We start from the raw sequence: 13,400 nt of genomic DNA on the forward strand, positions 1-13,400 counted from the left end.
TATAGCTATACTATAAGGTACTAAGTAGTATAATAAAGAAAGTATATTAGTCATTAATAAGACTATAGCTAATACTACTACTAGCCTAATGGCCTAGGCCTTGTTACGGCCAGATTCGACACTCTAACCGCCTAAGCCTATACCTTAGCCTATTACGCCTATTAGGTACATATAATATAGGGTACCTACTAGCAGATTTACCTATAGGACTAAGAGGGATACTAAGGACAAAGAGGAGGAAGCCGAGTCCTAGGGTAGGCTTAATAATATATATATTACCTTCGATAGCCTTGAGGAGGTAGAAAATACCCTTATAGGCATAGAGTTTAACCCAATTACTAGCACTAATATTATTAAGTCTAGCCTGCTATATCTATCTATAGCTATAACGATTAAGCCTATTAAGGACTACCTTACCTACACTTACTAGGAATACTATAGTAATAAGGAAATACTTATCTATACCTACTACTAGATCTGCCGTTTCTACTAGAAGGCTAGTAATAATTTATATAGGGCTAATATAGCTATATATAGCCTTAAGAAAAAGCTAAAGAACATATATAAGGCCTACTATATTACTAGTATAATACCTACTAGTATACTAGAGCCTAAGGAACTACTAGCAACCTATATTTATATACTAAAGGGAGATAGTAATACCTTAGTCAATAGCTACCTATTTAAACTTAATTACCTTTACTATAGCCCGACCGGTCACTAGGGCCTATATTCCATACCTATATATATCACTATAGCCTACAATACTACTAAGGATAACAAGACTAATAAAGACTTTACCAAATACTAGTACCTAGCCACCGAGGCTAACCTTCTTAGTATAGGTCAGGCTATAGTCTAGAGGTAGGATAAGGCCATTAGTAGCGTCAAAAAGGACCTCGACTAAGTTAAGGAGGAACTTAAGTAACTAAAGGAGGCTTCTATAGTTATAAATAATAACCATATAGCCACCCTTAACTAGAGGAAAGGAGTAGATAAGAAGATATGGTAGCTAGAAGAAACGATTGCCTAGCTTACTAAGCGTACTATAGCAATTACTATACTATAGAAGGCTTCTAAGAGCTAGGAGCCTATAGCTTACCTACCTCTACTAGCTATCACTAGATATAGTGCTCCCCTAAGCTCGATTACTAGGCTAGTAACGTACCTACTACCGCCTACGGCCACTAGCTAGAAACGCCCACGCTCAGACATGCTAGCGTAGGAGAGCCCCTCGCGTAAGAGGGCTACTAGTACGGTCCACGGTAACTACACCCCGGTCAGAGACGCCTAGGCGAGGGCTAGAACACTTATATAGCCCCCTTAGGAGCGTCTATCTATAGTATTAGTATTTATTATAAACTTAGGAACTACTAGGAAGAAGGACTAAAGGATAGATAGATTTGATAATAGGGAGGACAAACGGGACACTTATTAAGATTATTACTATAGATAAATAACTAATATATCTACTAAGTTATAACGGGTCGTTATATTTTTCTTTTCGAACCCTAGTACCTATTATAATATATAGCTATTAGTAGGTTAGATCTAATAGACCTACTAATAGGGATAATGAGCTAGGGGTTATAGATATATATTTAGATAGTATCCCTAAGTGCCTCTAGCACTTAGAAGAATTAACGTATCTTATCACCACTTCTGTAGACCGTACCAGTTGGTCTAGGAGTGCTGCCTATAGCGCGAATACCGCTATGGTGTCGTATCTTACAGCTAGTCCGAGCTATAGTCATTTGTAGCCATCGAGCTATAGTAGATTGGCGGTTAGTAACTATATTAAATCAAGGATTCGATCTTAGGTAACTAGATCATCGTAGATTTAACTGAAATCTAGAATAATTATCATCTTTCAGGTACCTCTTTAGCGTGGCTAATCGGGCTCGGACCGAAAATGACAAAATCTATATATAGTTGTATAATCTGAACCCTATATGCTTTGTAAAGGAAGGAACAAAAATTCTAAGATTGCAGAAAGCATTGTAGTAATAATAAATATAGATTAAGCTTTATAGCTGTCAAATATAATGCCTCTACATTCCATTCCTTAATTAGGTAATTACCTAGTTATTATCGCCATTGTAAGCTACCTTAATATAGTTAAAGCCGAATCTTATATGTAAGCTATATATTAGAATGATATATAAAAGAGTGCTTTTATTAGAACTTCACGCTTTAGGTTGTATTTAGAGGCTCTATGATTCAAGAAAAGAACTTCAATAAAATCGTTCTCTTTCCTATTATTAACCGTGTAAGAGCTAAGGGTGAGTCGGCAGTGAACCGTGTTAGGGTTAGGGTTTCTCTGCCATTTGGCTCTCGCGGCGGCGCGGCGGCGTGGCGGCGCAGCGCGTTAAAACACACGGCGGGCCTCGATTTCACACTGCTGCTACCTTATGCCCTCACGCTTCAGAACTTCAAAGTGAAACAACACTACATCCGGCCGACTCGATCATCACGATGGCCGAGAATTTCAATCTTGACTTAGTCTACCGCTATAGAGTAGCGGAAGATGATGTGGACTCGCTCTTCGGCGGCGGCGATGAGATCGATCTGGCTTCTCTCTTTACCGAAGCCGGCGCCATCGAGCCGCCGCCGAGGTCGTGCGGGCCCGATTGTGAGCCGGCGTCACCTTCGTCGCATTCGCATGGAAACCTTCACGATGCGACTAACTTAGCCGCTCAGCTCCGCTTTCCCAACGTCTCGGCGCCTGCTCAGTCGAACCAGAATGACGCGCCAGCGGTGCAACCGTCGGCGTTCCCGGGCTCACCTCGGGAGCCTCAACTGTCACTGCCCCAGCTCTCCCTGCCCGCGGTCCCTGATCCTCTGGATGCCTTTTTATCGCTCCAAGATGGACACACTTCAGGTGACTCTGTGGTTAGTACCCAGCATTCTGTTTGTTCTGCTTCTGCTTCTGCCTCTGGGTCTGCAGCGAGATCGCCTGAGGAGACCCCCGATGATGCGGCTCTGGAAGCCGAGCTCACAGGCCTCTGGGAGGCCGCCACAAGCAACGAACCGCCTGTTAATGCTCAAGCAGAAGACCGAGACGGCGACACGATCCGGAATGAGATGGAAATCTCCCCGGCTGACGTGCCCGGCTTTCGCTACGCAAAGAGCCAGACCAACTCGTTCATTCGCTTGCCTCGGCGAATCGACCACGACTTGAAGTTGGCACACGAACTTGGCTACTATATCACGCTTAGTAAGGCCCCCGAACCTTCGCTTTCTTAATTAACACTTGGTTACTGACCCGAGCCAGATCGCAAAACCAAGGTTGAGGTTCTCTACGGCCACCTTGAGCTGACTCTGGACGAGGGCAAGCGCCTCAGCCAGGACATCAGAGAAATTTTGAAGGATTCCAAGCTCTTTCCGCTCGTCACGGAACCCACAGGTACCGCAACCGCAACCAAAAAGGTGCTCATCAAGATCGCCCTGTACCTCCTCATCTTCAAACACTGGGGCCGCACCTGGTTCGGCGACGAGCGGAATAACGCAGCCACTCGCAAATATCTCTGGCCCAGAGATTCGTCAATGTAAGCACACTTCCCTCTGATCTGTGTTATGAAGTGAAGAAAACAAAGGGCATCTCAACTGACAGCGTTCATATAGCCTCCTCGCCGGCTTTGTCATGGTTCTCTACCGGACGTACACCAATACAAAGCAGAAGTACCTCGCTATGAAGCGCATCCAGGCTGCGATGAAGAACGCCGACTCCGGCGACCAGACTCCGCCGTCGCCGTCATCGCCGGCTCCCTCCGCGGGGTCTCCCAAATCCGCCCAGGGCCGGGCCGAGCCTACCGCTCAAGGCCAGTCATTCTTCGCGGCGCTCGCCTCTGGCGCCGTCGCCAGCAAGAAGCGCAAGCTCGGGGAAGCCATTCTCGGTCTCGACGATCATCACGCCGACGCGGCCGAGGTGCCCGCCAATGCCCGGCTCAAGTACCACGTCTACGTCAAGGACAAGGCCGACGGCGTCGACATCGCGCCGCCCACCACCTACCGCCACACCGACTACGTGATCGCCCACGGCGCCTTTTCCAGCATCAAGGCCGCCTTTGAGGCCGCCGGCCAGGATCCCGTCTATGAGATCATGACCCCGTCCGGCAAGAGAAAGATCCACAGCGAGGCCGACTGGGATGCCGCAGTCCTGGCCATCTACAACGCCAGGCGCGCCGGCGGCGTCGTGGAAGTGGAAATCTTTGTCTGACCCCCCTTCCACCGCTCCCACACACGGCTGTGAAGATGGTGTAGGGAGCAGACGATTTCGAGTGTACATTATGCGGATTGGTACTAGCCGGAAAGGAATTGTTCTCGGCAGAAGGGTACTTACGATGGATGACACTCGGGAATTACGACATGGGCGTTGGGATGGCATCCAAGGTACTGGACTAGGAGTCGGTGGCCGCATTTGCTTTTCATTGTAGAGATACCCGAGGGGAACGCGACAATGTCGCTTATGTTCACAGGAACCTGACACATGAATGATGATGAGGATTGCCATTTTTCTCAAACAAAGCATTAGTACCCTTGTATCATGATCGTTGTGCTACTCACGAAACGTCTCGATCCAGTGATGTCTACCGAAAAACATATGGGCGGTTATCTGCTGTTGCTTGCTGGCGGAACACTCACCTCACAGGTTGTACGTGGTGGTTGCTGGGAAGACTGAAATGCAAAATCACATACCCCAAAGCTTGCATTACATACCATAGTAATATTACGAGAAGACAGTAGCCAGGGAGAAAGCTCATGATTCCACAGGCGCCCCCTCCCCCCCCCCCCCCCCCCCCCAAAAAAAAAAAAAAAAAAAAAAAAAAAAAAAAAAAAAAACCTAAAACGCCGCCTAATGCTTCTCCCATAAACAACCAAACAAAAATCAACAGCAGCAGCAGTAGCAGTACCCGAGACAAAAAAAACCGAAAAAAAAAACCGAACGAAGATGTGAACCGAGCCGAATAAATCTTACAAGAAACTTACAATCTTATCCTCCCCTCGTCATTCCCACCGCGAAACCACCTCCTTATATCTGCGCCGCCTCCTCTTCCTATATTGCGACTCCCACTCCCGCTTTGCCCCTCGTCACCGCCCATCCACTTGGGCTTCTTGATCCCCTGCCCGAGGTCCTGCAACCATCTGGGGGTATCGAGCGTGTCGATCGTATTCTTGACGCGATGGCCCAGCGCCTCGAGAAAGTTCTCGTCGTCTCCCTCGTCGGCAGGGAGGGGCTCAGCGCGGCCGACTGTCCTGGTCGAGGTGATGTTCGCCTGCGCTCGCCGGCTGCCCGAGGGGGTTGCGGCACTACCCGCGGCGGGCGACGTGCCGAACGGGGTTGGGGTCTGTCCGGCGCGGGGGATAGACAGGACTGGGGCCGAGCGCCCGGTGCAGCCGTTGCCGCCGCCGCTGCTGCTGACGACGTCGGCGCGGCGCGCCCGGACGGCGGCCAGCGTGCCGTTCAGCTCGCGCTCGATGAGGTCGCGGCCTTCGCGCCACGCCCCAAAGGCGGCAGAACCGCCCCGACGGGCGGCGTCGCCCTCCTCCTCCTCCTCCTCGTTGTCCAGGGCGTCGACGACGCCGAAGCCGACGACGCGCTTGACCCTGCCGTAGAGGCCGAACAGAGTGGCGCACACGGGGAGTAGGATGAATGCCGGGAAGAAGTAGTCGAACCACTTGCCGAGCGGGGTGAGGTTGATGAGCTGGCCGAGGAAGTCGTAGAAGACGGTGTCGCGGTAGATGACCCCCAGGAATGTCATGAAGTTGTAGGTGAGGGGCACGCTGAGGCGGGCAACTTGGCTGGCGTACCAGAAGGCGGACTCGTGGGCGGTGTTGCGGCGCACGAGAGCGCGGCCGCGCCAGACTTTGACCTCGGTGATGGAGATGAGCGCAGCCGCGCACATGTAGACCATCCAGAGGGCGGCGATGACTTGGCCCGCGAAGCCCACCTGGCCTTTGCCGGCGACCTGATGGTGGATGACGCTGTAGCGGATGACGGAGAGTTGGGGGAAGAGACCCTTCACGAGCTCGGACCAGACGATGCAGACGGAGGCAAGGGAGAGGATGGCGGCGAGGGCGGTCTGCAGGTACGGGACGAAGTGGTAGTGAAACAGATAGCGCGTATAGGGTGTGAAGATGGTGTGTCGGTCCCAGAAGCCGGCATGGGGAGAAGCCCGGCCGAAATCCAGCTTCTTGGACGCTGCCGAGTCCAATATCGCTTGGGTCTTGACCGCGTCCTCCAGCAGCCGATTCCACTCACTCACATACCGCGACCGAGCGTGCTTCGCCCTGACCAGCCTTCTGGTGAGTTCGGCAAGGTACTTTTCGGTGATGACGTTCGGGAGCGGGCTCTGGTTTCCAGATCCCCGGAGGATGCTTGCCCGGCCAGGTGGCGACTCTGGCAGGTTGGTCATGTCGGCCAACTCTTCGATCCAGTCCTGGAACAGACTGGCGCTACCGCCCTTGCGTCGACTGAGTTCTGCGACCTGCAGCTCGAGGTCCTCCACGTCCATTATCGAATCTTCCATCTTCTCGTAGATCTTTGGGGCCTGTGCCTGGATCCGGCGCAGCCTGCCGCTGATGTTGGCATTGCGGAAGAGGCGGCGAGGTATCGAAACGAGGCCGTGGCCCATCAAGTAGATGACCAAGATCAAACCCCAGCAATATGCGAGTGCCATGACGGTGCTCTTGAGGGACTCGGAGAAGTGACCGTAGGATATGAGGACGTAGATCAGCCCGAGGGCGCCGGATCCGAAGACGATGGCATAGTACTGAGCGTTCGCACGCAGAGAGTCGAGGAGCTTTGCCTTCGGCTCGCGGTAGCCCGAATCCGAGTACTCGCCGAGTATGGGGAGGATAAACCTGATCACAGGGAGGTTAGGGGCGAAGACCAAAGGCAAGAACCCCCAGGGGAGCGCGCATACCAGGTGAGGGCAAAGGTGAGCCAATACGTGATCCTCCACGACACCCTGAGGGTTCTCTCGTCGAGCCATATCCCGCGGGCGTCAATGTTGTCGGTCATGGCGCTGGAGGCCAGGTCGATTGGGACCAGCAGGACCATGCTGGCGGGAAGCCATAGCGCGAAGAAGACGGGCACAAGGAGAAAGGCGGGAGTGGTGCGGAGCGGGAGGTAGTGTCGGAGGATGAGGAGGACGACGACCGAGATGCAGAAGAGTGCGACCAGCGCAACGCCCAAGGACGGCGCCTGCGACGGCGATGCCGTTGGTTCAATCATGATGAGAGGGGTCGGTGTGTTGCATATCCAAGCCGGGCCGCCGGGGGTGTCTCGGGTCTGGCTGAAGATATGAAAGGATCCAAAAAAAGCTTCAAGTCGCAGTGGCAAGCGCAACAAGTTGAATCTACCTGCTTGCCCAGGCAGTTGTTATGTCACAGGGCCCCAGGCCCCTGTAGTCGGGTAGCGCAGGGGTGCATTGTCAAATGGCACAGGGATGACATAACGCTCCGGAGCGCTTTGATTGGCCGCACCTTCATGCTAACGTTAAGTGATGTTGGGTCTCGGCAAAGGTGCCCCTCCCCCACCGTCATCACCGAAGGCAACCCGAAGGCAACCCGGTCCAAGATCGAAGTTTTGGAAACTTGAAACTAGTTTCGTCGTCGGGGTTGCCCGTTATGGTAAAAGGATCTGGCGGACAATCTCCCCTTGCACTCCAATTCCAGGTTGGGGCATGCACGAAGTAGATACGAGCAGGAGATTTAAGCCAATATTTTGCTTTGATCAACTAGTAGGTGCGTCTACTTGTCTACTGCCGACCGTGCTTAGCAAAGACGCGGGGCGCCGTTGTACTCTTGGCGAAGCTAATAACTTGGTAGTTATCTCGCAGAGCTTTGGTGGTTCCCCTCCGTGGAGCCCTGCCCGGGAAAGGAAGGCAGCCCAGAAGCACAGAGGAAGGGAAGCCACTGCACCTAGGAAGGGAGGCGAAACCCCACCCTCTGTGCAACCACTGCATCAAGCAGCTAGAGCGGAGGAGGGGCCAGATAGGTAATAAAGGAAGTCGGAAGATGAAGATAAGATGACGGCCCTCCCCCGAACTGTCTGCGCCCGGAAGCTGTCGAGCTACGGACTCTGGCGTGAACCGAGGAAATCGATCATCGTTGCTGTTTTTCTACGCACTTTCTCATCCGCGACAGCGCAGGCCGCACGAAGCAGATCTAGCGATTCAAAGATGGAGATCGAACTTGCAGCGCCGAATGGTAGGAAATGGACCCAGCCACTGGGCCTCTTCATCAACAACGAGTTTGTCAAGAGCAGCAATGAGCAGAAGATCGCCTCCATCAACCCCACGTCGGTAACTCTCAAGGGCCAACAGAGAAAGTTATACGAGACTGACTCTGTCCCAGAACGGAGGAGGAGATATGCTCTGTCTTTGCCGCCACGGCCGACGATGTTGACAAGGCCGTGGCAGCCGCCCGCAAGGCCTTCAAAGATCCCTCATGGAGGTCCCTTTCCGGCACTGAGCGCGGGGCCCTCATGGTGAAGCTGGCCGACCTGGTGGCGCAGCACGCCGAGACGCTGGCCAGCATCGAGTGTCTCGACAATGGTAAACCCTACTCGGTCGCGCTCAACGAGAACATGCCGGAGGTGATCAACGTCCTCAAGTATTATGCCGGGTACGCCGACAAGAACTTTGGTCAGGTCATCGACGTTGGCCCGGCCAAGTTTGCCTACACCCTCAAGGAGCCCCTAGGCGTCTGCGGCCAGATCATTCCCTGGAATTATCCCCTCGACATGGCGGCCTGGAAACTGGGACCCGCCCTCTGCTGCGGCAATACGGTGGTGCTCAAGCTTGCCGAGCAGACCCCGCTCTCGATGCTGTACGTGGCACGGCTTATCAAGGAGGCCGGCTTTCCGCCGGGCGTGGTCAACATTATCAATGGCCACGGCCGGGAAGCGGGCGCGGCGCTGGTGCAGCACCCCGGCGTGGACAAGATCGCCTTCACCGGCAGCACTGCCACCGGCAAGGAGATCATGAAGATGGCGTCGGCAACCATGAAGAACATCACCCTTGAGACAGGGGGCAAGTCGCCGCTCATTGTGTTTGAGGACGCCGACCTCGATCTAGCGGCGCAGTGGTCTCACATCGGCATCATGAGCAATCAGGGCCAGATCTGCACCGCCACGTCGCGCATCCTGGTCCACGAGAAGGTGTACGACGAGTTCGTCGGGCGGTTCAAGGCCAAGGTCGAGCAGATCTCGGTGGTGGGCGACCCGTTTGAGGAGACCACGTTCCAGGGGCCGCAGGTGACGAGGGCTCAGTATGACAGAGTGCTTTCGTACATCAAGTCGGGCCAGGAAGAAGGCGCAACGGTTGTCCTGGGTGGCGAACCGCTGCCACAGAAAGGCAAGGGCTTCTTCATCGCGCCAACCGTCTTCACCAACGTGAGGCCCGAAATGAAGATCTTCCGCGAGGAGATCTTTGGCCCTTGCGTGGCTATCGTCAAGTTCGATACGGAGGAAGAAGCCATTCAGCTGTCCAACGACACGACGTACGGCCTCGGGGCAGCGCTCTTCACCAAAGACTTGGTGCGGGCGCACCGGGTTGCCAGGGAGATTGAGGCGGGCATGGTCTGGATCAACAGCAGCAACGATTCCGATTTCAGGATCCCGTTCGGAGGCGTCAAGCAGTCGGGAATCGGCAGGGAGCTGGGCGAGGCCGGGTTGGCACCGTACTGCAATATCAAGGCGGTTCATGTGAACATGGCGGCGTGACGGCCCCGGCTGTGCCTCCACGCGAGAATTGTTTACGAGAAATTCCCACCTCACTTTGTAAAAAATCTGCCCTATCTCTGAAGATAATGTCCGAGACTGCCTCTCCTTTAACCACGCGACGGAAAGGATGTGTACTTTTAGGGAATACTCTTATACTTGGTATACATGTAACGTTATGTACGGATTACATACTGACTGTACGGAGTACAACAGGAGGTGCCCAGAAAACGACGTCATCCTTGCTAGCTTTTCTTGCCGCCTTACGGATTACACATTCGGATTACATCGTACTCCGTAATCCGTACACTACACTAACGTTAGGTCGAAGGTCTGGAGCTTCACCCCTGCCAGAGAGGTTCGCGCTAAGAATCTGGGGACGGGCGCCCGCACGCTGATTGGGCGGGCTCTTCAAGAGGACAGAGAAGGAGGAAAACTGCAACAAGCCCAGACTTCCTTCGCTGCACGAGACATCGTCGTCATTCTGTTGCGAGCGCATCGATTATCCTGCGGGCGACATTACAAAGTGCTGGCGCAGCACTTGACCTCGCAGGAAAAGGTACGAAAATAACCATTACCACATAGTTATTCCACGGCCGCGACGCATCGCTCCCTTGATACCCCGCCCGCTGGAGAAGAAGTATCGCAAAACCGAATCCGCGCTGTCACGCGATGGCCCCCCCCATACCCCGGACCGAGGTACGACTGTCGTACCCTCTATACGCCCTCGACTTCGACCCCGAGGATGCAAACCGCCTCGTCGTGGGCGGCGGCGGCGGAGCTGCACGCAGCGGGGTTGGGAACAAGATCAGCGTGCTGGACGCATCCCACGACGCCGCGCCGCAGATCGTCTCGGAGATCGAACTCGGCCGCGACGAAGACAGCGTCAACACTCTTGTTGTCGGCTCGCGCAGGAATAACGCGCTTCTCCTCTACGCGGGTATCAACTCGGCCGAGGATGATCTCAAGAAGGGCAAGAACGAACACTTCAGGGTGTTTGCAGCCGACCTGCCCTCCGGGGCCAAGGAACAGCCCAGCCCCAAGATCGCCGAGATCTCGAGATCCGCCCTCTTCTCGACCACAGACACGGACGCATATCAGAGATTGTTGAGGATATCGGGCCCGGTTGGCGCAGCCGCGACAGGCAGCATCGGACGTTCCAACGATCCGCAGATCGCCGTCTTCGACATGCCTGCCGCGACCAGCAACAGCCCGGCGCCCCAGCTCAGGGGGAAGGTGGAGCTTCCAAAGGAGGCTCAGGATATGGACATGATGCAGGTCTCGGACGACGAGCACCAACTGGTGTACTGCGACAACTACGACATCTACACCCTGGTGGTCACCAAGACGGCCACCAGCGGCCCGCATTCCGTCTGGTCGATGCCGCTGGACGCAGCGACGGGGGCCAAGGATCGGCCTTCCCTGCGATGCATACGCTTCCTGACGCCAACCTTCGTGTTGGCCATCGCAAACATCAAGTCGGGCGGCGCCGTCCTCCAGGGCTTCCGCCTTCCCAACCGATCCGACCTGGGTAAGGAGGAGGAGAAGAAGGAAGGGAAAGCCAGGCTGGCCATCTCGGCGAAACTTCCCAAAAGCGTCACGCGCGCGACGAGCATGGCCGTTCGGAATCTCTCCCCCCCGGCCAGCCCGTTCGCCAAGCAAGACGAGACCCAGTTCGTCATCGCCGTGACGGGCCAGGACAGCTCCATCACGCTGTACACTCTCGACCACCAGTCCATCGGCGAGATCAACCTCATATCCAACCTCTACCCAGTCACCACGTTCAAAGAGGTCCACGCCGGCCCCATCTCCGGCCTCGCCTTCTCCAGCATAACCCCTTCGGCGACCGCCGAGAAACAACAACCGCAGCAACCCCCGCACATCAAACTCGCCTCGATAGGCTCCATGGCCAACACCTGCGTGGTCCACTCTCTCCCGCTACGACCCCGGCGGGAACAAGAGCAGCAGCAGCAGCAACAACAACGACGACGACGACGACAACAACAACAACAACAACAACAAGAACAAGAGAAACAGCAAGGAGCCCCCGGATACACGCTAGCCCTCAAGCCCCGCCGCCCCTCGCCCGCCAGCCTCCTCCTCACCTCCGCCCTCGTCTTCGCCCTGCTGGCGCTCCTGCTGCAGGGCGTCCTGGAGGTCAAGGGCCTCTCGCGCCCCGTCATCGGCGCCCGCTCCGTCACGCCCGTGCGCTGGCACAGCCCCGGGCGGTTCTACGGCGTCGCCGTCGAGGCGCGGGGCGGGGCGGCGCCCTCGCCCCTGCCGGTGGGGGGGGTGTTGGCGGAGTACCACGAGGCCAAGAAGGCGTTGCAGGGGAAGACCGGCGCGGGTGCCGGCGAGAAGAAGGAGGACGGGGAGGAGGGGGGGGAGGAGGAGGAGACCGTGGTGGTCCTGCATCACGCCGCGGAGGAGGAGGCGATCCGGGTGGAGGGCCACGACGCCGCGCGGCACGGGGAGGCCAAGAGCTGGGAGGAGCTGGCGGAGGAGCAGAAGCAGAAGTGGAAGGCGGCGCTGAAACGAGCCGGGCAGTGGGGGGAGGAGATGGGCGAGGCGGCCTTCGAGGGGATCTTGTTCGGGGAGATTCCCGCGGCCGTGGGCGCTATGGTTGCGTGAGACGGGGAGGATTTTTTTTTTCCTCGGGCTTGTCACTTTTTCATTTTGGACCTAACGAGTTGATGGGACTGACGAGGTATGGTTTTGTGTATGTACTGTATGTTTGTATGAGGGTATTGGTGGTGTTGCCGGTGGTTTTGACGGTTGCCGGCCAGCTGTACCGCGAGTTAGTTGTGCGTATTCTTTAGTTTTTGGCTAAGAAGGACCTCGCTATATAAACATAATGATTTTGCAACCCCGTTCACATTGGGTCCTTCCGCTGTATGTGTGTGAGTTGATGAAGTCGAGGATTGGTCTGGCAAGTGTACACCTGCGAAAGACAAACCTGCTCGGTCACACCGGGCTCTATCAGCTTTTCGGCCTTGTTGATAACCCTGACAGAGCCCGGAAATGGCGAGCCCGAGTCAGTTGTGGGTGTCACAACCGTTACTGCTCGCTTCCTCCCCCTCCTCCTCTCCCTTTTTACACAAAGAAGAAAAAAGGAAAAAAAAGGTGAACCTAGGGCGGGTCGCAGGGCGTCACGCAGGGCGTCACGCACATGTTCTGATTGACGCCGAGATCAGCCACGGTGCAACACAATATCGATCCCCGGACAATGCTGCAACCCTCCTCAAGGGACTGGTCCCAAGATCCGACATAACTGGCAAGTAAGATAGCGGGTTGCTCCCTCGAGCGGCAAGCGAAAGCGGAAGAAGACCGCTTTGCCGATTGCTGGCTGGAACATGCATGGCACGTTACCACGACGTGTCGGAGTGTTACCGTATATTAACGGTTGCTCCGGCTTGCTGCACTGTGGGCGAGAAAGCGAGCTGTTGAATGTTGCATGCTTGTCCCGGCAGCAACGCGAAGAAACGTGCTGCTTCACCTCGCACCGCAGCAGGTTCAGACCACTCGAGCAAGAGGGGACCGGATACCCCTAGAACGCAAACTCAAACGCGGTATGTAGACTGGTTTATGAAGGGGCTGCTGCCCTTCGCTCAATTCTGGACTGGAGGAAGGCGCCATTTGGTCGAGCCGGAAACCGGGTTCACTTAACCCGCGG

At 55.1% G+C, this 13,400-nt stretch overlaps 4 protein-coding genes across 4 annotated transcripts; 3 read left to right on the top strand and 1 right to left on the bottom strand.

Annotated features, from left to right (window-relative positions):
- Nucleotides 1–2,475: 2,475 nt before the first annotated feature.
- Nucleotides 2,476–4,219, top strand: P884DRAFT_190893 (uncharacterized protein; the record flags this gene model as incomplete). The annotated part of the gene is made up of 3 exons (XM_069437546.1): nucleotides 2,476–3,217; nucleotides 3,275–3,548; nucleotides 3,625–4,219. 3 exons carry the CDS (start codon nucleotides 2,476–2,478, stop codon nucleotides 4,217–4,219), a joined length of 1,611 nt encoding a protein of 536 aa, XP_069301832.1.
- A 766-nt stretch (nucleotides 4,220–4,985) lies between these two features.
- P884DRAFT_274134 (LMBR1-like membrane protein-domain-containing protein) lies at nucleotides 4,986–7,237 on the bottom strand (the record flags this gene model as incomplete). Its single annotated transcript, XM_069442678.1, has 2 exons — nucleotides 4,986–6,864; nucleotides 6,927–7,237. The coding sequence occupies 2 exons, from the start codon at nucleotides 7,235–7,237 to the stop codon at nucleotides 4,986–4,988; spliced, it is 2,190 nt and encodes a 729-aa protein (XP_069301833.1).
- Nucleotides 7,238–8,186: 949 nt separating this feature from the next.
- On the top strand, nucleotides 8,187–9,730 carry P884DRAFT_189399 (aldehyde dehydrogenase domain-containing protein; the record flags this gene model as incomplete). Its single annotated transcript, XM_069437433.1, has 2 exons — nucleotides 8,187–8,305; nucleotides 8,362–9,730. 2 exons carry the CDS (start codon nucleotides 8,187–8,189, stop codon nucleotides 9,728–9,730), a joined length of 1,488 nt encoding a protein of 495 aa, XP_069301834.1.
- Nucleotides 9,731–10,143: 413 nt separating this feature from the next.
- On the top strand, nucleotides 10,144–12,597 carry P884DRAFT_281852 (uncharacterized protein). Its single transcript, XM_069443568.1, has one exon. The coding sequence runs from the start codon at nucleotides 10,400–10,402 to the stop codon at nucleotides 12,356–12,358; it is 1,959 nt and encodes a 652-aa protein (XP_069301835.1). The 5' UTR covers nucleotides 10,144–10,399; the 3' UTR covers nucleotides 12,359–12,597.
- Nucleotides 12,598–13,400: the final 803 nt, after the last annotated feature.

Source organism: Thermothelomyces heterothallicus (genome assembly GCF_042370625.1).
Source record: "Thermothelomyces heterothallicus CBS 202.75 unplaced genomic scaffold P884_scaffold_1, whole genome shotgun sequence".
NCBI lineage: Eukaryota > Fungi > Ascomycota > Sordariomycetes > Sordariales > Chaetomiaceae > Thermothelomyces > Thermothelomyces heterothallicus.

Coding starts and splice junctions, on each gene's coding strand:
- P884DRAFT_281852 (XM_069443568.1), top strand. CDS start 10,400: ATGGCCCCCCCCATACCCCGGACCGAGGTACGACTGTCGTACCCTCTA.